Raw genomic sequence first — 26863 nt, forward strand, 5'->3', positions numbered from 1 at the left:
GGTCTTCTTAAGCTCAAAAGCATGCTTGTGCTGGACTCGTTCCGAGGGCACATCACGTAACGTGTGGCCAACGCGGATTGCCAGTTGGCGATAATCCCGGGTGGCTTGACCCCTGTGCTACAGCTGCTCGATGTGGCACTCAACAAGCAATTTAAGGACCGGGTGGTGGCACCTTACAAAGACTGGATGGACTAGTATGACAAGCCCTAGATGCCGACGAGGCGTGTGAGGCAGGCTCCTTTGAGCACTGTGGCACAGCGATTGTCCCGACATTTGGTACGAGCTGCTAGAGAGCATCGTGCGCGGAGCTTTTATAAAGTGCACAATCAGAACTACCACATGAAAACCTAAAGCTGGAGTATTCGGAGTTGGCTTATACGCGCCATTATACTTTTAAAACATGAACAGTGCTTCATGTTTGGAAAGTGAATCCCTGCCAATAAACATGACAGAATGCAGTAAAAATTACTGTCAGTAGGGCAACGATAAATAATTTTTCCAGGTAGTGTGCCATTCGCTGCGCTAGACGAGGATGTGTGAAAAACCATAAGTGCTTCTCTACATTTATCACACAAGGGTGGGTCTCCATCGGACAGAAGGTGTGCGTATGTACTATGAGAGTGCCCCATTTGTAGCCTGGTAAGTGTTACTGGTGTGTCGCATGACCTGGATACCCATGGCCAATTTCAAGATTCAGTTTGATAACATGTAGCTTAGTTTGTGTTTTGTTATCCCATGAGCACTGCCAATGAGTCCTGAGCATTTATTTTAGGAAGTGTTTCAAGTCAAGTGCAGGTACAACTGTGGGTGTATTGTGGTAGTGTTGTCCAGGGTAGATGCAGCTAGCAGGTCAGCCAACACATTTCCACCATTCTCACGGTGCCCTGTCACTCAGCACACTACAACATGTTTGATTGCATAGATTGTGCATAAGACAGTGTAAGGACACAAACACAAGAATAACATTTTCGTTTTTTCAGAGATTTCAAAGCTTCAACGGCAATGAGAGAATCCATATATATCACTGTACATTGTAGTTTCAACTCTTTAATATGTGTGAGCATCTGTCACAACCATATGGTGGTTTTCGGACGTTCCCACATATCAATCAATCAATCTTAATATGTGTGATGGCCACAAATATCCCATGAGCTCCTGCAGTAAATATGTTTGGGAGTGCAGGATACCCAAAGCAGTTAATGATGGGCCAACAGCTGTAGAAAACACCAGTGCGAGACTCGAGGCATCAGTAAAAATTCAGGACATGTGTGCACTGTAATTCAACAAAGTATGTACGTATTGTGGTATCGCAAAGCATCGAATGATAAGTCAAGACGATACATTGCCATGAAACCACTGTCTTATTTTGATGGCAATCACTTTTATACCAGTGATGTCATTGACTGTGCCCTCTATACACAACACATTCCCGTCTCATCAGGAAAAAAAAAAGGAAACAATAAAAGTCAGTCTACTTTTTGCGCACTCACTTCACAGCACATGACACGAACGATGTTCTTGCAGTCACGTGAGCTCACAGTCTTGATATCGCATTGGCATTCTGCTCCTTCGCTCTGACCTGATGCTTGATGGTGCAGTTGTGGCCAACTGCATCCAGGAGATGTCCTACTGATCAGGAACTTCTAGCATAGACTCCATTACTGTGCGCTGTGCACTGTCAAAAGGGGGTAGTACTTCCCTGGGTGTATTATGATGGCCCCACTTCTGATTAACTCATGACGATAGGGTTCTTTAGCTTAGCCATCTTCATTATGTGAAGATCCAGGTCGCAGGAAAACTCCGAGGCTGCCCTGCATCTCGCTGTAACCACGTCAACTATTGCTTGCATTTGTCCTGACCCTGCTTTACCAATTACTATTAACTGACACATTCCATCTCGTCCTGTTTGCCAGAAAAAACGTATTTGTGTTCACTCATCTTTGCATCTGGATCGGCAAAGAAAACTTGTGCCTCGCATTTGGTCTGCCTTGCCTTATTTTTACCCAATCTCTTGGCTCAATAGTAGACTCTCTTGTCCCTCGTTTTTCATCAACGTACTTCTTTGTTTGTTTTTGTTGCTTCAACTTTCATGGCGACACGCGACTCCTTGAAAAATTATTTCTCCGGGAGGCCAACAACATTCAGTCTTGTTTTGTGTTTTCTTCCATGCAGCAGCTAAGCCGGTGAACTTCTGTAGTTGCATATGGGGTGGCCCTGTACACACCAAGGTAGTCGCAGATTGCATCCTTCATTGGCCTTCGCTCCGATGCTGCAACCTGAATATACTCCTTGAGAATGCAGTTGAACCGCTCAATGTACCCATTGCATTGTGGGCAGTGCAATGTTGTAACACAGTGCCCAAATTGCGATCTCGCAAGAACTGCTCAAAACATGTCGACATGAAGTGACGCCCACTGTCAGTCACAATGCTTTTTGAGTACCCTTCTCTCAAAAGAATTTCCAAGAGTACTTCACTACTGCCTGTGCAGTTATTGTGAACACAAAGGCCACCTCTGGCCACTTGCTGTGGTAATCAATTATAGTGATTGCAAACCTGCACTCTAGAGGGGACCACTCCATCGGCCAAACGATATTGATTCCAAGCATTTCCCCGGCTTCTCAGGCCACTGTACAGGCTCCAACGAGGCTCTTACAGTTTTTGTAAATTTATCTAATGCTTTGCAGATAGCACAATTCCTAATCAGAGATTCAACATCACTGTCCATTCCGGGCCACCAGTAATGTTCTCTTAACCATTGTTTGGCCCTTACAATTCATCGTAACCAGCCTGGAAGTGAGTGCTGTTGGGTGAACAACCCGTTCAGCACGAAAGATCAGTTTGTCTATAACAGACAGTTCTTTTAACACGAAAAAACAACCTTAGCTTTCCCGCTAAACAGTCGTTTTCCAGCCATCTGAACATAACATACTGCACCACATCACTTAACACCAAATCTTCAGTTGCTTGCAACTCACCCTTTGTGATCATGCTGGAAACCACAGCCACTTTTTCTTCCACAGGGTCATTCTCTACAGGGGTCAAAGGCAACCTGGAAAGCGCATCTGCAACAATATTGGTATTCCCCTCTGTGTACTGCTCGGTGAAGTTGTGTCTCAAAAGTCTAGCACACTACCGTTCAATACAGAGCGGGCATCCTCCAACCCCTTGAGGATAGCAGTGTCACCAAAGCCTGATGGTCAGTTTGTAAGACAAACTTGCGACCCCACAGATAAGCATACCAATGTTTGCAGGCCCATAAACATGCCAGCGCCTCTGGTTCCTTGGTAGAGTAGTTGCATTCTGGTGGCGTTAGTGTCTTCGAAGCGAATGCATGCCACTGTACGTACTTTTTCGTTGAACACCTGCTGTAGCACAGCTCCCAGTCCATATGTCGAGGCATCAGTGGTCACTTGTAAGGCAAAGACTCATTGAACAAGGCCACCACCACACATTACAACAGCATATTCTTGACCTTGCAAAAATTCTCCTCGGTGCTCTGGTCCCACACGAACTTCTGTTCCTTAAAAAGGAGCCGTCAGAGCGGCTCCACAACCTCTGCCTAATTTGGAAAAGAATTGGAGTAATAGCCTACGAGCTTAAAAAAAGACTGCAGTGAAACTACATTGGCAGGCGTTCATGTTTTCATCAATGCTTCCACCTTTAACCCAAGCGGGGCAAGGCCACTTCCACTAACATGATGACCCAGAAAGGAGAGTTCCTTGGCAGTAAATAAACATTTGTGATTTAACTGCTGCCTCACCTCAGCGATCCAATGCAATACCTCGTGACGGTTATGGTTGTGCTCGTTCTTAGCCTTTCCAAAAACTATGATATCGTTGATACAAAACAACATGCCCTAGCAGCCCTTCAAGATATCTTGCATCATTCGCTGAAACGCTGCTGGTTTCCAACGCGAGACCAAAAAACTGTCTGCGGAACCCAGATAGGCCTTCGTCGTCGTTATTTCACGACTCTCTTCGACTAATTCCACTTGATGGTAGGCCGAAGCAAGATCCAACCATGCTGCTCTCCTCAACACATGCAAGAGCTCCTTTGTGTGCAGCAAAGGGAAACAATCAATGACTACTGCTTTGTTTGGCTCGCACAAATCGACACATAGGCGAATAGTTTCATCTTTCTTCTGTACTTGATCTGGGCGCACCTTCACCAAATATACAAAGTTTTCCCCTAGTCCCTACTTATCAGTGAAAAGAAAGGAAAACTCGCACAATTCAGGAGGAAGTGACTGGTGGCTGACCATGACTTGTAGGCACTCCAGTGTAGAATCAATGATCTGTAACTGTAGCTGGTGCATCGTATCTAGTCCCAGTAATGTCATGCCTTAGGGAGCAACGTAAGAGCGGAGGCAGCCAGAGTTGTTCCCACGTAAAACTCTGGCTGTAACATCCTGTCTGCACCAGATTGTGGAATCGCCAAGCGCCGAATTATAAGTCAAGATGATACATTGCCGGGAAGCCACTGTTCTTTATTTTGATGGCAATTGCTTAATACACCAATGACGTCTTTGACAGCACCCCCTATACACAACACGTATATGTGCTATAGGCATGTGCTTCTAACTTCTATGAAACACACATCGCAATCTCAGTGATGGTAGCAAAACTTTGCTTTTGGAGCAGATTCTGGAGCCAGAACAAATGGTGTTTTGGAGCAGCCTTAGATGTCTTTGGAGCAGAAAAAAAAATGCTAGTTTAGGGCTGCTATTGGTGTTTTCAGAGCAGACGCATAATTCTAACGACTCCTGAAGTCTAAAACAATATTTAGGCATCTCATGAATATTTATATTCATTATTAAACATGCAATATGCTCGTATGCAGCTAGTATACTAGGACAGCGCCTCCTAGAAAAATTATGCCTGGAACGTGAGCAGCAAACGTGCCGCCCTACCCTTGGATTTTACCCTCCCCTCCGGTATGGGGGCGAACGCCTGCGGCGGTCGCCCCCTGTGAACACAGAAATGCTCTCACAGTTGCCTCCGAGCAGCTGTGATGTCACGTGACAGAGCGGTACGGTAATGTCACGTGACAGAGCGGTATGGAGGCAAGTGGTCCCACGCGGCGGACGGTCGCAACACGCGGTAGGAGGCATGGCCTCTAAGATTTTGTGCTGGAAGCAAGCTCTCAATTGAAGAGAGAGCCACATTCCAGGTATAGTTTTCTAGAAGGCGTTTTGACTAGCAGTATAGTAACATCATTGGCATGCATCATGAGGGGGGGGCGGGGTCAGGAGACTTAGGAGGTGATTTAGCTTTAGCCTATAATAAAATTGGATTATTAGTCAAGTATAGAACAATGAATTTACTTAAAAGCTGTTTATTATTTAATGCATATCTGTATTTATTGCCTCTCAGCAGTGTGAACTATAGAAATCGTGAAAAGGTGAAAAAAAAAACGAGACTGAATAAAACAATGCCAATGCTCCAGCTCGACCCCATGCTTGATTGTTAAATTTTATTTCAAAGCACGACTTACTTTTGGTATAAATAAAAAAACAACCCATATTAAAAAAACTAATTGGCCATCATGGCTTGATTTGAGTGACTCCTAGTGATTTTTTTGGATATAGGCTACTGAGTAGGTTGCTTTTGTTTAGACTCACTGAATGGTCCCATGATTCAACTTCATTCTTTTTAGTTTGCCAACACCATTTTGGAGCAGGTTTGGAGGAGTTTTTAGCAAATATGGCACTTTGGAGCAGCATGAAGCAGCATTTCTTTTTTGAAGCAGTTTGGAGCAATTGGAGCCCCACTTCCATCACTGCAATCTATAATCTGCCACTGCCACAACGGGAGACCTGTAGCGGGATCTACCAGGTGGTGTTGAAAAAGTGGCACTCCCGTTTCCTCAGCAAAGCCCCTCACACGAAGTGAGAAGGGCTGTCTCAGCGAAGGACGGTTGTGAAATAGTACAGAATTGGACAGATTGTTGTTTGTGGAGTGTGTTGAAGATTGTGTGTTTACATTAACTTTGAGAAGGTTAATGTACATGTGAAGGACATGTACAATCTCTGTAGGTGCAGCGACCACTCGTTGGGTTTTACGTAAAGGCATTCTGCGCGGCTTGTTCTACACGGCTTGTTCAAAAAGTGCCCATACAAAGGCCAATGCCTAGACAGGGTCAAGCATCTTTAAGGCACATGCTGGCACAGATTGATATACAACAATCCTGTTATCTAGGCGCATGTGAATGAGGCTCTCATAAAGATTCATCAGGCACTTTCTGTCTCTGCCACATGTTGCGCCTGACAGCACCTCTTTAAGCCATGCCAACAGGGTTTGTAAGATTCATCAAGCGGAATGACAGAGGCATGGTCCCATATACAAGAACGCACTCTAAAGACAAGTTCAGATGAATAGAAACCAACCAGCTGTTAAGAAGAAAATATGGCGGCATTACTGTGCAGGCATTGATGTAACTGCAGACGGATTCTGGCGACCGACTCTACGTCTACTTCGAGAATCCCAGAGAGCCAAGGTTCCTGCCCGAGGTCCGTGTCTACACTGTAGGCGACGACGTGCTCCTGGATTTCGCAAGTTGGACATTATCTCTTGACCTAAGTTCATAGTAGAGCCTAAAAAATACCACCTGAGCTCCTTTCTCTCGTGAAACAGGTGGATAACCTTGCATCTGATGAAGACAAAACTGATAAGTTTAAAGTTTACTTGGTCTTTTCTTTGGTACATGTATTTGCACATTTAGGGACCCCGTCGAATTCGTTAAAGGGTCCCTAACAGCATTATAAAAAAAAACACTAAATGACAATTGTCATTAGCAATGCACTAAATAGCAATTATTATCAAAAACACAAGAAACAAAGTAACAAAGTATAGTTTTAAAGCAAATGGTAATCATTGCTAAACCATTAAAGTATAAATGACAAAATAATTTAATGTAAAGAATACAAAAAGGTGGATATATATGATATGTATAAGTGTGAATTTAAACATGTGTGTAAGTCAATACTAGAAATTTTTATATATAAAATAAAAAGAATTACTACGGATCTAATTTTTTGTTTGCGCTAAGAAAGAGGTGAGTGACGGGGCTGTTTTTGGAGAAGCAATCAGGCTATTCCAACCGGTAGTTCGTCTGAATTGAGCCTTGACATGTTTTTCTAAGCGAAAATGCACAAACCAGGTCTTCGGCTAAGGGTAATTGTATCTGAGAGTAACTATTGGCAAAGGTCTGTCGCAAGCTTTCTGCAGAGCAAGTTCACGTTGCTTGATGAAGATCCATTCCACACCAAAAACTCTGATACAGTGGTCACATTTCTGCAGCACAATCACAAAATGGAAACGTCGGAATTTTCAGTGGACATTAACTCTTTCATTACCACACCTGTTCAAATCGATCACCGGTGATCTACGCCTTTCGGTCATCGATTTTGGCATGTTAAATTTTTTTCTCGTGCACCCAGCACTTTCTAGTACTTAGTCCAGACACTCAACTCTCAGAATATTTTTGAATTTGCGGATTTAGGTAACATAGCGACTTTTTACGAACTTTTGCGTGAACCAACATGCGTATGTAGTTGGGAAAATGCACTTGGTTGGCGAACTTGACAGAAGTGCATGTCCCTCATTATTGTGTTACAGTAACATCGAAGTTATGTAATGAAAAGCAGCTTTGCAAGCAAAATATTGAATTGATGTGTTAGCTTTGCAATTTGACTAAGTTGAGCAGTAATAATTACCAGAAATTCATGCCAGCTAATCAATAAAGAGCTATTGCTAGGAGTTCTGGAAAATTTATTCTACGAAAAAATATTTGCCAAGGTCCACTGGATATATAAAGTGTGGAGGTGGCCTCCAAAGCCAGTTTCCAGCCACTTTGGTTTTGCTTGTATAGTTATATTACACACAGGGTCACATCTAATGTCACTAGTCGCTCCTATGATGCAGTAATCACGTGCGCATCAGCACTGCAATATACATGTGGTGCTTGAAATTGTTTTGCGGCCCCACCTGAATTGAGTGAGGACGAGCTTAGATTTCGTGGATGACAGCACCTCAGCTTCCAAGTTTTATGGCAACAATGTTTTGCATCAGCCTGAGACACCCGCCGCGGTTCATGGGTTTGTTTTGTTTACATTCTGAAGTTGACTCCTCTGCTGCAAGTGCGTATAGCTTGTGATCTTTGTACAGAATCTTACAGCTACTCAGGTTACGTGCGAGCTCCACACTTCGATAGGGCGTTGTGGGGTGGCGCTGGATGCAGAGCTTCTCCAAACGGCAACAAGTCCCCCGGAGCACATGTTAGCTCCGACTATAGAGCAGTGCGAAACGTTTTAGAACTACACGCAATATTGTCCTTTTTTTATTACGATATGCGCAAAGATGCAAATAAATATACTTAAATGCATATATTGGAAAGCCAACCTATGCGGAGTGAGATGGCTCATAGAAAAAGGTGACGCTAGATGAAAGAGAGAAGTTCATTGGACATTTGATTTATAGAGGGATTATTCACATCACGGGTATCCATTTATATTGAAATACCTGGCGACTCTTATCACAAGACAAAAATTTATTGAAAAAAATGTACATTTGTGTCCCACAAAAAGTTGACCATGCAATATTTCACCGCATGGCATGAGCAACGAAGCAGCACCTCGTTCTGATTTTTTTCGTCTATGTGAAGAAAAACATATTGTACAACATTCATTATTTTTACACTGTTCTTCGGTCATCTATCCACAAATTGTATATTCTGATTTTTCTTTTTTGAATGTTTTTGCAAATATAGTGTTTTTAGACGATGAAAGTGCTGAACAGCGCAAACGATAGGAGGAGATCAAGCTACAGGTCTTGATGTCAAGGACTTGTTTTATTCTTTACCTTGTGACATTGTGCGAGATGAAGTTAGCCAGTTCATTGAGCGTTATGGCTCCACCGAATTTCAGAATGGATGTGGAATTCATATTGACAGCTTTTTGTAACTTCTGCACTTTTATTTAAATTCGACCTTTGTACTTCACAAAGACCCCTACACTCAGCGGGAAGGAGTGTGCCTTGGCTTGTGTTTAGCTCCGGCTCTTAGTGACCTTCTACTCGTGCAGTATGATAAGAGTCTTGTGGTTAACCTTCATCAGACAAGCACAGTTAAAGTGTCCCGCTACGTTGATGATTTTTTAGTGTTTACCGCATCGATCAATCTGACCCTCGGCAAACCACGAGTGAGATTTTTTTACCTATTTCGGCGTGAAATGAAGCAACTAGAATTAACGTCGAAGCTTATTTCTGACAACAGGCTACCATTTCTAGACCTGGAAATTCTTTTTTTGGTTTACCATGTCTGTTGGCGGTAGGAGCCACGCTCAAAGAAAAGCCTTCTTCCTTTTACGTCCGCCCATTCCAAGCTAGTCAAGTGAAGCATGGCTTTTTCCTGCCTAAAGGCAGCTCTAACTCGCTCTTGTCACCACCAGACAGAATGCAGTTTGTCGCACCAAGTTCACTGCCTTCAACAAGCAGGCTTTCCTAATCCCCTGCTAACTTCCGTCACCGAGACTCTCCTAACGTCACTAAGAGTGCGTGATAAGGGACAAAGCAACAACCAACTCAACGAGCCTCATTCTAACACGGCTGCTATTCCCTGCGTACACGAAGTTTCCCATAAGCTAAAGAAGGTCGCTGGTAAAATAGGAGTAAAAGTTGTGTTCTGCGCACGTCACAAGCTCGCTAGGCTATGTCGCAGGGTCAATAGCAATGGATTTAGGAAAAATTGATTGATTGATTGATTGATCGATTGATTGATATGTACGGTCTAACATCCCAAAACCACCATATATGATTATGAGAAACGTCGTAGTGGAGGGCTCCGGAAATTTCGACCACTTGGCATTCTTTAATGTGCACCCAAATCTGAGCACACAGGCCTACAGCATTTTGGCCTCCATCAAAAATGTAGCCACCGCAGCCGGGATTCGATCCCGTGACCTGCAGGTCAGCAGCCAAGTACCTTAGCCACTAGACCACCGCGGCGAAGGAACCAAAGAAAAAAGCATGCACTAAGAAACGCGCTACGCGCTACGTTGAATGTGTTTTAGTGATTGTATACAAGATAATATTCACTAGTGGGCTCTGTTACACTGGCAAACAGGCCGATGCATAAATGATCCATTGAGAGAGCACGCTTACTCTCTAAAAGGCTTCGTTCCAAGCCACCTGGCGGACCATTGTAAAAAGTGTAGTTGTCAGCCAATTCTTGACAAGTGTGTGATCATGGGGCGATATAAAAATCAGCGCGAGCGCGAGATTACTCTAACCTTCCACATTCAACAACTTGGGATTTCTTGTGTTAGCGTGCCCTCAATTTTTCTTCACCCCTGTGAAATAAGTTATCTAGGGTCCACTGATATGACCAATTATTGATATTGCATGCCGTATGGCACATGTATGTGCAATTCTGATTATGCTGCATGGTTATGCGCAGATTCTGTTTTCCTATATATTGCAGTTCGTTTACAATAAACTTTGGTTGTTAGTTTAGCACTCTGTTCTCGTCTCTTCTAACCCTCCTGTCGTTTGCACTGTTCGGCAGTTTCTTTGTCTACTATACAGCACCAACCAGCCCAATCAAGCACTTTGTTAAAGTGTTTTTTTATTCCACGGTTTACCAGCTGGTGACAAAAAAAACTGCATTTGTCACATTTTAATTCATTGTTAATATTTTTTGTTGCTCGACAACATATGTTTTTGGAAAGAGCATTTATTTCTGCAAAGTTTGGTATGGTGCAATACATGCTGGATTATTTTTCAAGCTGGCAAAAAAGATGTTCCTGAAACAAATGAAAAACAAGCATTCGCGCGTGATAATGAAAGACTTAAAGACCTTTATTATTCCATCCCCCAGAAAGATTTTTAACATGTGTTGAACAATGTATTGATCCGTACGGTGTTATCAATTTTCAGAATGAGGTTTGTATGTCTGCCACAGGTTTTCTTGAGCTTTTAACAATGCACCTCACCTCAACTTTTGCTGAATGGTCCGACCAAGTGTTCTTGCAAAAAGAGGGAGTGTGCATTGGGTCGTGTATCGGCCCCATTCTGAGTGATCTGCTTTTGGCCAGCATCGACAGGCATATGTCAAAGAAAGTTAAAGATGCAAAGGTGTTAAAAATGTTCTGTTTCGTAGATGATTACCTTGTACTGTATCAATTGAGTGATGATAACCATGAAGGAATGGTTTCCTGCATCTAATCCATTTTTTCTGAAGGTTTACCGCCCATTATCATAACCCATGAATTGCCACAGAATAATGAAATCAAGTATCTAGATTTGAAAATTAGGTTTGCAGATGAGGTTTGCTGGATGTACGAACCGAGAGGCTTCAAGCATCCCCTACCATACCAATCTGCGCACGCAGAAATAGTCAAAAGGGCTATAGTTTGAATAATGTCTTGGAAGCGCGTTGAAGACATTGGACCCAGGTTCAACCACTGTGTCGTTCGTGCAAGGTTTTCTTTCTAATTTCACACGATGTGGTTATGGACACCGGCGGCGGCGGACAACAACTGCGCGTGACCCGAAAAGTGATCTCATAACAGCTTTTACTGTATTTAGAAAAACAGTCTCCTTCAAAGTCATAGTGACATCTATGTACATGTGTATAGCGAGTGTAATAAACAAGCGAGGCCCCCCAGTAATAGCCTTCTACATGCATATCGGAGTCTCTTCCCAGTAAACGCCTTGACCAACCCTCTGTGAGTGCCATCTGTCGCATCAAACGGAAACAGTCCAGGCGGCGAACACAATCTGGACGTGGCGCCAGGCGCAGTGTCATCACTTAACTTACTCTTACACTGTGGATCTAACACAATGGTAAACCACACAATCATCCACATACAGACATACTTTGTATGAGACGTCCTGAGCAATACTATTGGTGTAGACCAGAAAGAGCAAAGGCCCCAACGCACATCCGTGAGGAGCTCCCGAAGTAACAGCCACATATTCAGCTTGGTAGCCATTAACTGCGACACGTTGCATTCAGTCTTGTAGATAACACATTATCCAATCAAGCAATGCAAGAGTAATACCAAAGTCCTTCAATACTTTCACTGGTCACGAACCTTTTGCGAAAGTTTGATATAGATGACAGGAGCAACAGCTAGGGCTGCCCTCGCCCACGGCGGGGCATACGAGTGGCGACGGCGCTGCAATGGTACGGCACGCGACGGAGCTGCGAAATACTAAATGTACCCAAGAAGGTTCAATGCATCTTCAGAGTAATCTTAGCTTCAAAAAAATTCAGGAAAGCTCTTATACAATGAAATTCAGCGCCGAGTGAGGCCTTGTGGCTAGAAATTCAACGGAATGCTGATTCCACTGTAAGATATGCTACCACTATAAAAGCATGCTTTTTTTTGTGAAGCATGTAGTGAAAATTAGTGTAATATCCAGAGTTCCTCAACGATTCTGGTGGTTCTTAACATGTTGCGGAAGTGTTGTAGTTGCTACTTTTGACAGCACATATCCAACCTTATAAACAATCGTTTTTTTATAAAAAGATATATATCTTAGAATTGCCTCGTATTGACTAAACCAACAGCCACTTTAAATCAATCAGTGCTTTGAATTCAGCAAGTGATGAGGATCAAGCAATGCTTCGTATGAAGTTTGCCTCGTTTTTTTCTGTTTTGTTTTGCGTTGATTTATCACTAGAGTGTTGTGATGCATTCTAAGTTCGGTTGGCCATGCAATGTAGTTTCCCAGTCCTTTACTCTGCTGTGTAGCTTAGTCATGCTGTTTTCCTGGTCCTTCTTTATTGTTTTCACTGTTAAGGCGGAAGCCTTACATGCCTCCTCAAACGTGAAAATTGACTGACTGCGTCCCGCACTGGCAACGTCAACATGTGACGCAAAAAAGTTTTCTCGTGTTCATTACGCATTATTATTGAAAATTTACTTTTCACGCTTTTACAACTTGCTCAAGTTTTGTTATAGGCGGTAACAGCACACAAACTCACGGGACGAAGAGAAGTCGTCCCGTGAGTTTATGCGCTGTTACCGCCCATAATGTATCACCAACTAGCCCAACTATCAGTCTTACGCAAGTTTTGTACAGCATTGTGATGCAACCTCTTGGGCTGTCGCCCAGCAAACTTCTGTTGGTAGCGCTGAAGTCTCTGTTCCATGCAACGGGTCTGTGCTTTGAATTTTTCAAGCTCTGAGGAGATGCATGTAGCTCAGCCTGTTTGGAATAACACTCAACACGTTTGGTCATCTCAGTGCCTGTAAAATGAAAACGCTGAGCGTTTCACTCATCAGGCTTCTGCATTACCTACTGGCATAGAACGGGGAAGAGGCAGCCAGTATGCTCACCTTCATTAAATGCATCAATCAATCAATCAATCAATCAATCAATCAATCAATGAAGCTTTATTTTCATAAATAGATATATGCAATTACAGGGATTATTTGGACCGATAGCCTAAAGTGGCTAGTGGACGGTCCAATACAATGTGCAACATAAAAAAGTGTACAGGTCAGCTCTGAGGTAACAACATAAAAAAAAACAATCATGTGATACAGATAACACAGTAATACATTTTTTCTTGCAGATATGCATACTTATTAGCTTGCAGCTAGTTTCTATACATAGGCACTTATTAAAAAAATACAATGAAAATCGAATCACACACACATGCTTACATGTCTTGACTCCACAGAAAAAATGATTTACATGCCATGCTGAAATTACGTGCCGTTTTAATCTCTAGGGGGACCGTGTTCCATATTTTTGTTCCACTAAACTGTATCAGTCTTTCTCCGTAAACATTAAAGCATTTGGGCAGATTGAAATTACCATTCGAAGCATGTCGCGTATTGCGTTTAGGAATTGAAAAAAGATGAGCAGGCAAAGGTGAATTTCTATTAATTATGTTATTTACTGAAACAGCAATTTTTTAGTCACGCAACATCGGAACCGAGAGAATGCGTTGTGATTGGAAAATATTACTTACTGATTCACCTTGGCTTATGATTTTCAGTGTACGCTTTTGAAGTCGTTCAAGAGTTTTTAGATAACTGTTGTACGTCACACCCCACGATTCCAGACAGTAACCTATGTGACAATGACACAATGAAAAGTAGAGTGTGCGGAGTATAGCTTGTGGAAAATATTGGCGAGCTTTTATTAGAGAATAGCAGCCATAGGCTAGCTTTGCGCACACACTTTGTACTTGCTCATGCCAGTGTAAGTGTTCATCAAAAGTGACGCCTAAATATTTAAAACAAGGAACTTGTTGAATAGGAGTGTTGTTTATTGTTAGGTTAAGAGATTCAGCGTCAATATGTTTCCTACGAGAGTGAAACACCATATACTTTGTTTTAGTACAGTTAACTGTCAGCTGATTCCTGGCAAACCATTCCGAAATGTTCGATAAATCGGTCATCGCGTCATTTTGTAAATCTGCTAAGGAGTGTCCTGTGAAAACTAAAACAGTGTCGTCCGCGTACATCAGTGCCCTTGACCTTTGTAGGGATCGCGGGACATCATTAATATAAAGAGAGAACAATATAGGGCCCAAAACTGAACCCTGTGGCACCCCGCATTTAATATAACCGTAGGATGATTTGATGTCACCAATGACTACCTTTTGTTTGCGTGCCGATAGATAACTAGAAAAAAAATCAAGCGAGTTACCTTTTATCCCATAAGAATGCATTTTTTCCAGTAAAATGGAATGACTAATAGCATCAAATGCCTTTCGTATGTCTAAAAATACTGCTATTGCTATGTTGTTTTCATGTAGCGCGGAATTAATATATTGCGTAAGCATCGAAACAGCAGTTGAAGTGGACCTGTTTGCAACAAAGCCGTGTTGCTGGGGACAAAGTACATTCTGTTCACCCAGGAAGTGCCTTAATTGCGACGAAATTAGTTTTTCAAGCGTAGTGTTAATACTACTCAGAACAGATATTGGTCTGTAGCTGTCCGGAAGATTCCGATCACCAGATTTGTACACTGGTATTACTTTGGCGGTCTTAAGTATACTAGGATAAGTTTTAGAGGAAAATGCATGATTAAATATATGGCATAAGGGGCCACACAATACATCAATATTCTCCTTTAAAATCCTTGATGATATGGCGTCATGTCCAGCTGCCTTGTTCCCTGGTAACTTATTAATTACTTGTCGGATGTCATCCTCAGTTACATCACATAAATCAAAATTATTGGTAACAGTACAGGGTGCATTTAAATTCTGCATATGAGTAGGGAACTTCCTCGCAAGGCTGAGACCAATATTAGTAAAGTAATCGTTAAAGTTGTCGGCCACTTCACGAGTTGGGTTATCAGGTGTAATGCGTTCTTTGCTACCCATGCCAGTGACGTCTTTAACAATCTGCCATATTTTCTTCGTGTTACCATCATTTTTTTTCACTAGGTTGGTATAGTAGCACTTCTTGGATTTTCTTATCATTGCTACTGACTTGTTTCTGTAAAGCTTAAAATTTTGATGGTAGTATTCATTGCTCCTGTTATTTTTCCATTTGACGTAGTAAAAATCTTTCAGCTTCAAAACCTCAAGTATATTTCTATTCATCCATGGACATATGGCATGGTCATAATTTCGGCGCGACCAGCTACGCGTTGATCGTTCAATGACATCCATAATGCATTTTACATAATGCATCATTATCTATTGCAGCTATGTCAAAAGAGCTCATGCACAGCGTCGATGCAGCCACAGCATCCAGTTCAGCTGATGCTTCCCATCGACGCTTGGTAGGCGGGCGAGCTCTGCATCTTTTTGCACTATACAAATATGCCATGAGCCCGTTGAAAACCCTCAGCACAGCATCGGCAAAAGTTTCAAAACGTCGCAATGACTTCATAACACTTCCGATTAGCCACAGATCCATGCAAACGATGTCACTTTGATTAAAGTGCTTTTCCCACACACGCACATTTTGAGAATCAAATGTAAAACCACCACTGTCTTGTCACGACATTGCACGCTTCCACTTTTTCCGGCATTCGCTGCCCACAGGCAGCGAGAACTTGGTAGACTTTTTCGTCATTTGTTTCGTAACTGGATCGCCAATCAGGTACACAGCAGTTATACAGCGCCCTTCCAGATCTTCACGCATAACACATTAGGCGCAATAGTAAACATATGGTGAAGACTGCAAGATGACACGCCACGATATTAGGCATTGACCACATAGCGGCACCAGCATCCAGCTTCCCCCAGACTGCCCAATGCTCCGCGCAACGGTGCAGCATCACCCCGCTGCCTCCACTCGCAGCGCACAAAGCTCTTCCATAAAGTTACGGCAAAGCATCACGACCTGTAACATTATTGAAGGACTCTGGTAATACTAAAGTGTACTAGAATGAGAAAATGGGTCCACATGGGGCTCCGTGCTGAAGTGTTTTTTTCTGAAAATGCATATGGCGCCGCCGTCACCTTCACCTGAAGGTTACCATGGTTACCGTTGACGTTGCCATGGTTACGGCTGTACGCGGTGGCTGGCAGCGGCCACTGTCACGCATTAGTCGCGTTTCAAGTGTATTCCGGAACATTGCAGCAACATTCGTGCAAAGCCAGGGACAGTGTTGCCCCACGTCTCGCGAGTAATTTAGCTTACAGGAGGCACTACATTAATTTCGCTGAACACCCCACACGTGACTAACAGCCGCAGGGCTAGCTTCACTGCGTCCAATTCTTTTTTTCGCACTAACAAGGTTGAACAAAGCAAACAAATAGTAGAAATAACGCGTGAGCAGCCGTGCTTCGCACAGACAACGCCCCGCCAGGCAGACAACAGCTCGGTGCTCTTGCAGTCACCACAGGCGCTGCCAGTCGCTGCTCCACCGACCAAACGACCCGGATGAGCTAGTGCTTTAGGTGAAGGAGACTACAGTGCCACTGAAAAATTTCGCACATTTCACTTCACCCGCGTCACATGCCGCCTGCTCCAGTGCACCGACTCCCCTATTCTTGTACGCTGTAGTATTAGAGAGGGATGAGAATTTATGTAGCAGCAAAACATGGGGCACAAAATCGATTTAACGTCTCAAAACCACCATATGATCATGAGAAACGCCGTAGTGAAGGGCTCCGGAAATTTCGACCACCTGGGGTTCATTAACGTGCACCCAAATCTGAGCACACGGGCCCACAGCATTTCCGCCTTCATCGGAAATGCTGGGACACAGATACAAACGCTTTCTGAGAGTCTAGAAATATGCAGTCAGTCTGGGCATCATAGTCAAATGATTAAAAAAAGATCATCACTGAATTCTATGAGCTGCATTGAACAAGAAAGACCAGACCAAAACCCATGCCGAAATTCGATGAAAAAAGTTGTTACTTCCTAGATGGTTCCGTACGACGCTGTAAACTATGTGCTCCATTGTTTTACTACAAACACTCGTCAGGAAAATTGGCCTGTAGTAGGAGACAATACTTTTTGGGCCACCCTTACTTATTGGAATCGCATTCCCGACTTTCCATTCCCAAGGTAAACAAGGTGTTTGCAATGATTTCTCAAAGATTATAACAAGTAGTGGCCAATTATATTAGAGCAAGCCTTTACCATGTAAGATGGTATACTGTCAGGGCCATTTGCAGAAGAAGCCTTCATTTTGTCAAGCAGCTTAAGCGTACCATCATGTGTTACCACCAGCTCCAGCATAGGCTCAAAGACATTGTCTGGAATGCATGGTACATTACTGTACCAAAAGTGCGTAAAACAAACCTGCCGATTGAAAGAAGAAGCTTTATCGGTGTCATCAATTAAAAATACACGACCACTGTTTATGCTGAGGATGCCAATTGATTCTTTGCTGATCGATTGTAAACACTTCCACATTTTTTTCAGGTTATTTTGTAACTTTGGGCCCAATGCAAGGAAATATTTTTTTTGGCAATCTTGTTTTTATATCTTTCCCAGGCGACTTAAGCGCCACGACCACACCAGGATTGGGTTGCTTTCTATAAGCATTCAGGAAACTATGTCTCTTGTTGATAATTCACTTGACTTCCGAATTAACCCAAGGTACTATATTATTTGGCAAACATATGTTTACTTGGAACATGTTTGTATTTAGTGCTTTAGTGTGAAACAAAATGTAGCCCACAGGTTGTTGCAATCCATGGACTTGGCTAAATGATTGAATTCCTAATGAACTATGGCAAGCTCATTCGATAACAAAGCATAATTTCCTTTATCAAAAAGATACATTTTCTTAGGCCAATCATGCACACAAGAAAAAGGGACTATATGAACATAGGCCATAATAAAATCATGGTCACTAGTCCCAGGAATAATAGCATTATCATGCACAAGCGATGGTTCATTTGGAAAGAGCTGGTCTAAGACAAAACTATTGAGGCCACACCTAGTAGGTTGAGTGACAAACTGATATAAATCACTGACAATATTTGCCTCATTAAATGCCATAGATAGGGAAGATAAATTGCCAAGGACAGGTTTATTGTCAACCCACCTCACTTCAGGCATATTAAAATCACCACCTATAAGATAGTCGCTGTTTATTGTAGAGAGAAACTTGGAAAGGGATGTGAAGGGTTCAGGCAATGAGCAGGCAGGGGAATGGTAAAAAGAACCAATTGTCGGAGACTGCGCTGTTTTAAAAATTGACAATGCACCCAACTGACTCGGAACAATCAGATAGGGTTAACACGACAAACGACTCTAAGCACAAATCAACAAGAAGAATGACACCACCATCATGCTTGTTGCGATCAGAATGATAGACATAAAAACCAGGTGGAAAAACTTCTCAGCTACTAACGGATCTCCTTATAATTAGATTGTACCTCAATTATTTTTTTCTGCCACACGTTACTATGCTGGGAACATGAAACAAATTACAGCATATCCGCGGAGAGATTGATGATGAGTGAGGCGAAGCGTCTGCCTGTCCGTGAGTGCATGCGTACACTCCTATCCCTCTGGAGCACACATTGGACAAACCGACACTTCGCCCTACTCATCATCATTCACTCTGTGGATACGCTGGCTAGACAGAATGGAGGGACGACCGACCAGGTGACGCTGTAGGGAGCTTCGCCCCTAATTGTGAGTAGGCTCATAAAATACAAATGTCTGCATCATTCCTCCTGACAAGCTGAACAGCTGACGTGCCGAAACACAAATGATACAACAATGGATAAAATAAATATATGCGTAAGCTTTAAGCATTCGTTTGTGCTTCATTCGTAATTTTTCTGTTGCTTTAAAATATCAGCATGTATATGTAGAGAACGCTTAATCTATCTATTACAGATGCAAGCGTTCAAAATGTTTACTAGTAAATTTTAGTGCATACACAGGCAGCCATCAATTCTTTAAACAAGCACAAACTCGTCACATCGCAACAGCCGCGAAATGCAGTCCGGCCCACCATCAGAATGTGGCAAAGAGAACCATTCAGGTTTCGTGCCGAGCTCCAAGCTCTTTCCACCTTTATTTTGCAGCGGTTGTAGCGGCGAGCTCTAAATCTCACTAACCAGATTCTTTGAGATATGAAGTGCTCCTAGTCAGCAGGGCCATCTTTCGGAGGCGGTGTGCGGAATAGATGAGCAGATGATCTCCTGTTCCGCAAATGGATCGCAGCACCCTCCATTTTGAAGACGGTGAGCGGCCACGCCACTTTCGTGGTGAGCCCCTGCACTTCCCATCTGGCTCCATGCAGTAACATAGACTTATAGGGATGAGCTGACAGTGAGCCCTGGATTGTTTTATTGGGGCCACCGTGTCATTTCGCCAGAGAGAGCACACTCTTTCATGTTGGAAGAATTGCACGAACATCATATGGCCATCGCGGCAATGAGCAGCCTCGCACACGCGCTGCTTTCGATATCGTGCTATGGAGCACGATATAGAAAGTTTGGTAAAAAGTCGTCCACACTGTGTGCAGTTCAGGTTCTTTGACGTTTGCCAGAAATTGACAAGCACTGGTCTCGACTACATGTCGACTCATCTGGTCTGGTGGAAGGTAACATTATTATTGTGCTGGTAACGCAGGTACAAAATGGATAGAGGCAGGATAAAAGGGACGGCTGATACCACAATAGAAGTCCTTCAGAGTATTTTTACTCATTTTAGCTTGCCTCACACAGTTGTCTCATAATGTTCCTTAATTCCCTAGTGTTGTGACAAAGACATTCTTTTGGAATATCAACATATTTTTACAGCGCAAGACTACGAGTAGTTACCTCGTAACAACAGAAGAAGAGACAAGGAAAGAAAGAGCGCTGACTTTAACTGAAATTTTATTTTCGAAAACGCCGGAAATACATACTCGTGACAGAACATCACCGTGCAACCTATTGCATCACAGCAAGATAATCATCATCTCATTATATGGTTACAATGCCACAGCTCAGCACAAGTTCACAATCTATTGCGTCAAAGCCAGAAACTCGATTTCTTTTTTAGTCAGAGCAAGCGAAGGCATGCTGATACATCGATCACCCAGCATTTGCATTTCATTGGCCTCCGTAATCTCTCGTGTTAGCTGGTGACAGTGTTTGGCTACAACAGTGCACTTTTCGAATTCCGGTCTGCAACCCCAATCCCTACAATGAATGCCCAAATGACCTTGCACAGCTGAGTATACATTCTAATGATGCTCCTTTGAGTGCTTATTCAGGCACCGGCCCGTTTACCCAACATATATCTTGCTGCATGACAACGTGAGCAAATAAACCACGGCTATCACAGATGCTACGAATAGCCTTCTACGTTTGATAGTGCAGCAGCTCTTTCGTGTAGACTGCGCATTCACCCCTTTGCAGAGCACTGAAAGCTTTTCTGGGGCAGAGAAAACCACCTTCACATTTACCTTATCACCTATCTTTTTCAAACTGTGAGAAACCAAACGTAGATAGGGAATTACAGCCACACGCTTTGAGCTACTAGCCACGTAGTTCACTGGTGCTTCTCGTCCCTGTTTAATTGTCCTAAGCAACTTTTCCGTCATTGAGACCAGCACATGATCGGGGAAACCAGCGCTTATCAGACGGGAAGCCTTCTCAACGAAGCTGCTGATTAACGAGTGTCCCCAAGACTTTCGGAGGGCATTTCTTGAACAATGATTAGCAATCCCTCTCTTTACGAGCTTTGAATGAGACGACGAGTATGGTAAAAGAGGTTGGTTTCCTCTGGGCTCATATTTCCAGCAAAGGTGATCACTTGAGATGTTTAATCTCAAATCTAAAAACCTTAGCGAAGCATCCTGCGGAGGCTCATGCGTCAGAATAAGAGGTGCCATGCACTCATCAAAAAGACGTAATACGTTTGAAACGGCAGCTTCGAAGCCCCGATCATCGCAGTACAAAAGCACAAAAAAATCGTCAACAAAACAAAACACCTTTACAACAGCCGTTCGGTCGAAATGGCTAGCCAAGAGTCTGTCATGGTGAGCGAGAAAAATGTCACTTAAAACGGATGCTATGCAATTCCTGCTACACGTACTCACTTGAGAAGTTTTCTGGTGACGATGCACACTCCTCTTTTTTGAATAAAAATGCCTTCGTACCATGATACAAACATTGTCTTTAAGTAAAATAATGAGAAAATAATGATAAGGATGGCGATTTTGCTGTGTTGCCAAATGAAGTGCTCCTCTCAAAGGCCAGCAATGCTATAAGTTCAGTGTTTGAAAGCCGAAGCGACTTAACGCTGACAAAAGTAAAAACTGAAGCCAAGAAGTTGTGCGACGCGCTGAAAATAAGTAAGCTTGCAAGATCCATCGACAAAAGCAAGAAGCTTAGCTTAGATTTATTCTTTACGGTCAAGACTAGCAAAGTACACTGGCAGCTTCGTTTCATTGTTTCGGAAAATGGGATGTTGCAGAAGGCAGTGGCCTTGTTTTTATAAGATAAGCTAAACTTGCTGACCATTGATGACCCTTTTCTGGTGAAAGGTTCTAATGACATCATTTCATTTCTTTCCCGTAACAACAATGGCGTAAGCGCCTGACATTAAGGATATTTACTACTCTTCACCTCATGACACGCTACTACGGTGCGTTGAGGACTGCATTGACAACTTTGGTTCAGTTGCGTTCCAGAATGCTGTGGGCATAACAGTCAGTGGCTTTCTTGAGCTCGTTGGCTTTTACTTAAAAGTAACGTTTGTATCATGGAACGAAGGCACTTTTATTCAAAAAAGAGGAGTGTGCATCGGTTCATGTATAGCACCCATGGTAAGTGACATTTTTCTCGCTCACCATGACCGACTCTTGGCTAGCAACCTCGACAGAACGGCTGTCATAAAGGTGTTTCGTTTTGTTGATGATTTTCTTGTGCTTTTATACTACGATGATCGGGGCATCGAAGCTGCCGTTTCAAACGTATTACGTCTTTTTGATGAGTGCATGGCACCTCTTATTCTGACGCATGAGCCTCCGCAGGATGCTTCGTTAAGGTTTTTAGATTTGAGATTAAACATCTCAAGTGATCACCTTTGCTGGAAATATGAGCCCTGAGGAAACCAACCTCTTTTACCATACTCGTCGTCTCATTCAAAGCTCGTAAAGAGAGGGATTGCTAATCATTGTTCAAGAAATGCCCTCCGAAAGTCTTGGGGCCACTCATTAATCAGCAGCTTCGTTGAGAAGGCTTCCCGTCTGACCAGCACTTGTTTCCCCGGTCATGTGCTAATCTCAATGGCGCAAAAGTTGCTTAGGACAATTAAACAGGGACGAGAAGCACCAGTGAACTGTGTGGCTAGTAGCTCAAAGCGCGTGGCTGTGATTCCCAATCTACGTTTGATTTCACACAATTTGAAAAAGATAGGTGATAAGGTAAATGTGAAGGTGGTTTTCTCTGCCCCAGAAAAGCTTTCAGCGCTCTGCAAAGGGGTGAATGCACAGTCCACACGAAGGAGCTGCTGCACAATCAAACATAGAAGGCTATTCGTAGCATGTGTGATAGCCGTGGTTTATTTGCTCACGTTGTCATGCAGCAAGATATATGTTGGGCAAACGAGCCGGTGCCTGAATAAGCACTTAAAGGAGCATCATTACAATGTATACTCAGCTGTGCGAGGTCATTTGGGCATCCATTGTAGGGATTGTGGTTGCAGACCGGAATTCGAAAAGTGCACTGTTGTAGCCAAACACCGTCACCAGCTAACACGAGAGATTATGGAGGCCAATGAAATGCAAATGCTGGATGATCGATGTATCAGCATGTCTTCGCTTGCTCTGACTAAAAACGACAGCATGCCTTCGCTTGCTCTGACTAAAAAGGAAATCGAGTTTCTGGCTTTGACACAAGATATTGTGAACTTGTGCTGAGCTGTGGCGTTGTAACCATATATAAGATGATGCTTACCTTGCTGTGATGCAATAGGTTGCACGATTGCATGGTGATGTTCTGTCATGAGTATATATTTCCAGCGTTTTCGCTAATAAAATTTCAGTTGAATTCAGCGCTCGTTCTGTCTTTGTCTCTTCTTCTGTAGTTACGTCGTAACTACTTGTAGTCTTGCGCTGTGTAAATATGTTGATTCCCAATCACCAACTAGCCCAAGCAGTCTCATCTATCCAATAGTCTTATCCCATAGTCTTATATCCTAAACGTCTTACCTTTTGGGATATGTATCATGTGACAACTGCCCCTTATTATCCGCAGTCAAACAGGGCAGCCGAGCTAGCAGTGCGCACTGTCAAGTAAGCACTAGAGAAGAACTAAGTAGGGTAGCTTAAATGTCGACTTGCTAAATTCTTGCTTCGTTACAAGGTAACATTGGTAAAGGACAAGAAATCGCCCGCAGAGATGTTGAGTTGCCCAACCAAGAACCAGACTAAGTGGTCATTTGCCGGAGCGAGATGGCACAAAAAAGACGGTCAATAGGAAGGCCCCGGCACTGCCTTCCCGTATGTTCACTCCTAGAACAAGAGTTTAGTCACGACATTATAACGGCAGTGGACAGAGATTACTGCTTGGTACTGTGACGGCTACTAGCGGGGGTCGCTGCTCACTGCTGATCCGGAAGAACAGCGACAGCACGTCGACTAAGTGAGACTTCAAGACCAGCAGCAAGATGCCTTCGTGACTCATTCAAGAGAGAGTAAAACAAATATTGACATTGAAGGCTCACCGCCACATCAACTACCCGCAGGAGAACCCTGAACAAATCGACGAAGGGGCGGGTACTGACCAGCCTGCAAGCGTTGTGGAAGATCCAGTCCTACCCAAAACTTCAACTCGACAAATAAAAGTTCCAGGAGTACTATATCACGCTGATTGTGAAAATGCGCCAGGGCGATTCTGCATGGAGTGTGCACACAGCTCTTCGTAGACTGACGAACACGGCGATCTTATGTCTTTGGACATAAAACATTTGGAGGGACACTTCACAGCGAGATAAAAAGAGTGGCATCAGTATATTATGCCCCGCTCTAGACTGGTCCCTTTCACTCTGAATTCCAGATTTCACACCTATCTTTATTGCAGAACTTTTAGCCGTAGTATTGGCCCTTCGAAAACTGCCAACATCAATGAATTCTGCCGTAATATTAACAGACTCCTTGTCGGTCTGCAGTGCGCTCACGGCATCTGGTGATTTGAAAGCATTAGGTGAATTCAACTCCCTAGTACCGTATCACTTAACCCAGGTGCGATTAGTATAGGTGCCAGGGCATAGAGGCGTAACTCTAAATAAAACAGCTGATGCTCTAGCTAAAGTGGCGTTAGACGGACTAGCTATCAATATCACCCTTACAACAGCCTTTATAGTAGCTTCTAGATTTCTGAAGCAAATGATGATGCGATAAATTTCTACACCATCTTTAAAAAATTATTTGGTTTTCAACCATCTAATGACACCCTGGAAACCTTCCTCATGTCATAAGCGATGCCTGGAAGTTTTAATCACTCGATTACGCTGTCGTATTCCTTCATTAAATTTTTATTTGTTTAGAGCAGGCTTGACTTCCTCTCCACTTTGTTCTTTTTGTGGAGAAGAGGAAACTGTGGAGCATTTTTTCATCTCTTGTAGAAATTTTTCACCATTAAGAAAGGTATCACTAGAAATACCATTACGAATCTTTGGCTTAGGTTTGACAACCTCAAATTTACTATCCTTAGGTGCACATACTCTAGGGCACAGCAACGGAAAGTGCGCGCGGCCATGCAAGATTCATTGTACAGTCTAAGAGATTTACTTAATAACCTCAATGCCACAAGGTTCTTAGTTAACCCATGTTGGCTCTAAAAAAATATTTTTTTTCACATTTATCATTTTTTGTTCATTCAGTAAGAACTAATTCATCTAAATTTCTCTTAATAATTTACAAAAAAATCAAAATTTCTGTTAATTTTCTTCTTGCCAGTATTTAAATATATACATTCGCTTTTTTTTTTTGGTTAAGCTACCCGATTCTAGGCCGATCCCTCAGGGTGGGTGTGAGCCACAAGTTTAGGTTCTACATCTGCATCTACCGCTAATAAACCCTATTTCACTTGTGGTCCTGGCCTGTGTCCGCTACATTACTTCACCCACCATGAAGTCCAACTCGAGGACGCTGCAGCGGAGGATATCCCACACACGGCTAGACGTGGGATAATGTCGAACACGCCCCCCCCCCCCCCCCCCACCCGTTAGTTCGTGTCCTTGGTGTCGCCAGCCACACAGCAGGCGTCTGCGCGAAGCAGATGCCTCTACATGAACTCGGTTAATTACTCCAATGCAAAAGCAGTAACAAACTAGCTATTCAACAAAATGGATGAATGATAGCTTACCTCTTCTTCGTCCGACAGTTCCTGGTCCTGTCACAAAAGAGATGAACACAGAAAATGTGACACATCGTGGAAGGTACCACGCAATAACGTTTGTAAGCATCACTGCGCGCCGCTGCCGACGACTGCCACAACACATCGCAGCTCGGAGCAAACTTTCATATTTTTGGACGAGACCATGAAAACGGGGCAATATTTACCTGATCACCGTCATCAGCTTCCATTATGGCGAATCGAATGTCAGTTGATACAATACGTAAATACACTCAGCTGGGCCGATCACTCGCTGACATAACCTTACAGAGCACGAGACGTTAAGATCAGCAGCACGTTTCGTTTTGCTTTGGAAGCCGACGATTCGACTGCGTGTCCGTGAGATAGCGTATGCAGGTTGAAAGCAAGCATACGCAGGCGCACGTGAGCTGCAGCTTTCCGTATCAAACGCTCAGAGCGACTGTTGCCGCCGCAGCCGTGTTTTGTTCCCTGGTGTGCACGTGACCCCCACTGCGGCTACGCATCGGCTGCGCTTGGCTCGAAGATCGAGCTCGAAACGATGGTCATGGTGGCTGTATTCTTTAGATCGGGTGGCGGCTAACGTCACCTAGCCGTAATACTTGATGAATTAACCACTAGATTTCTCTTTTTTTTTTCTTTAAATAGTGAAGTTGATGACTGGTACTTTAACCTCTTTCTTGTTAATTATACCCGCCTAAAGTCTATTTTGCCCTCCCTGTCCCTAAACACCAGTGCTTCGAAAAACTCTGCGCCATCATCCTGAACTACTATAGGGTGAAGCCCGGGCAAAACTATTCAAGAACCCATCTCAGATTGGTATTTGCTCAGAAACAGAGAAAAAAAGTTGTGCTTGAAGGATGTGGCCAGTGTGTTTGCACATGAAAGTTGGATGTGTTTGCTATGTTGCTGGTGTACCAAACTTGTCTAAAACGTGTGACATATATAGCCAGTCTAAATGAGTTTAGCAAGGTAGGACAACTCAATGTTGGCTCGATCCTTTCTATTGTTGTTCTCTTCACAACTGAACTTTTCTCATGGTAGGAAGTTTCTTGTGTGTGTGTGTGAGTGCGTGTGTGTGTGTGCGTGCATGCGCGT

At 43.3% G+C, this 26863-nt stretch overlaps 1 protein-coding gene across 6 annotated transcripts in view; it reads right to left on the reverse strand.

Annotated features, from left to right (window-relative positions):
* Window positions 1–26248, reverse strand: part of lt (vacuolar protein sorting-associated protein light) — a 635043-nt gene extending 608795 nt beyond the window's left edge. For 3 of the 6 annotated variants that reach the window (XM_075895809.1, XM_075895928.1, XM_075895859.1), the window contains exon 1: window positions 13985–14706. In XM_075895809.1, the coding sequence (XP_075751924.1) occupies window positions 13985–14689 (705 nt within the window). In that variant the 5' untranslated portion in view covers window positions 14690–14706. Of the gene's footprint in view, window positions 1–13984; window positions 15655–25756; window positions 25784–25953 lie in introns of those variants that run through there. The other 3 variants (XM_075896056.1, XM_075896022.1, XM_075895959.1) reach the window with 3 other exon arrangements.
* Window positions 26249–26863: the final 615 nt, after the last annotated feature.

The sequence above is a fragment of the Rhipicephalus microplus genome, chromosome 1 (genome assembly GCF_043290135.1).
Source record: "Rhipicephalus microplus isolate Deutch F79 chromosome 1, USDA_Rmic, whole genome shotgun sequence".
In the NCBI taxonomy this organism is placed as follows: Eukaryota; Metazoa; Arthropoda; class Arachnida; order Ixodida; family Ixodidae; genus Rhipicephalus; species Rhipicephalus microplus.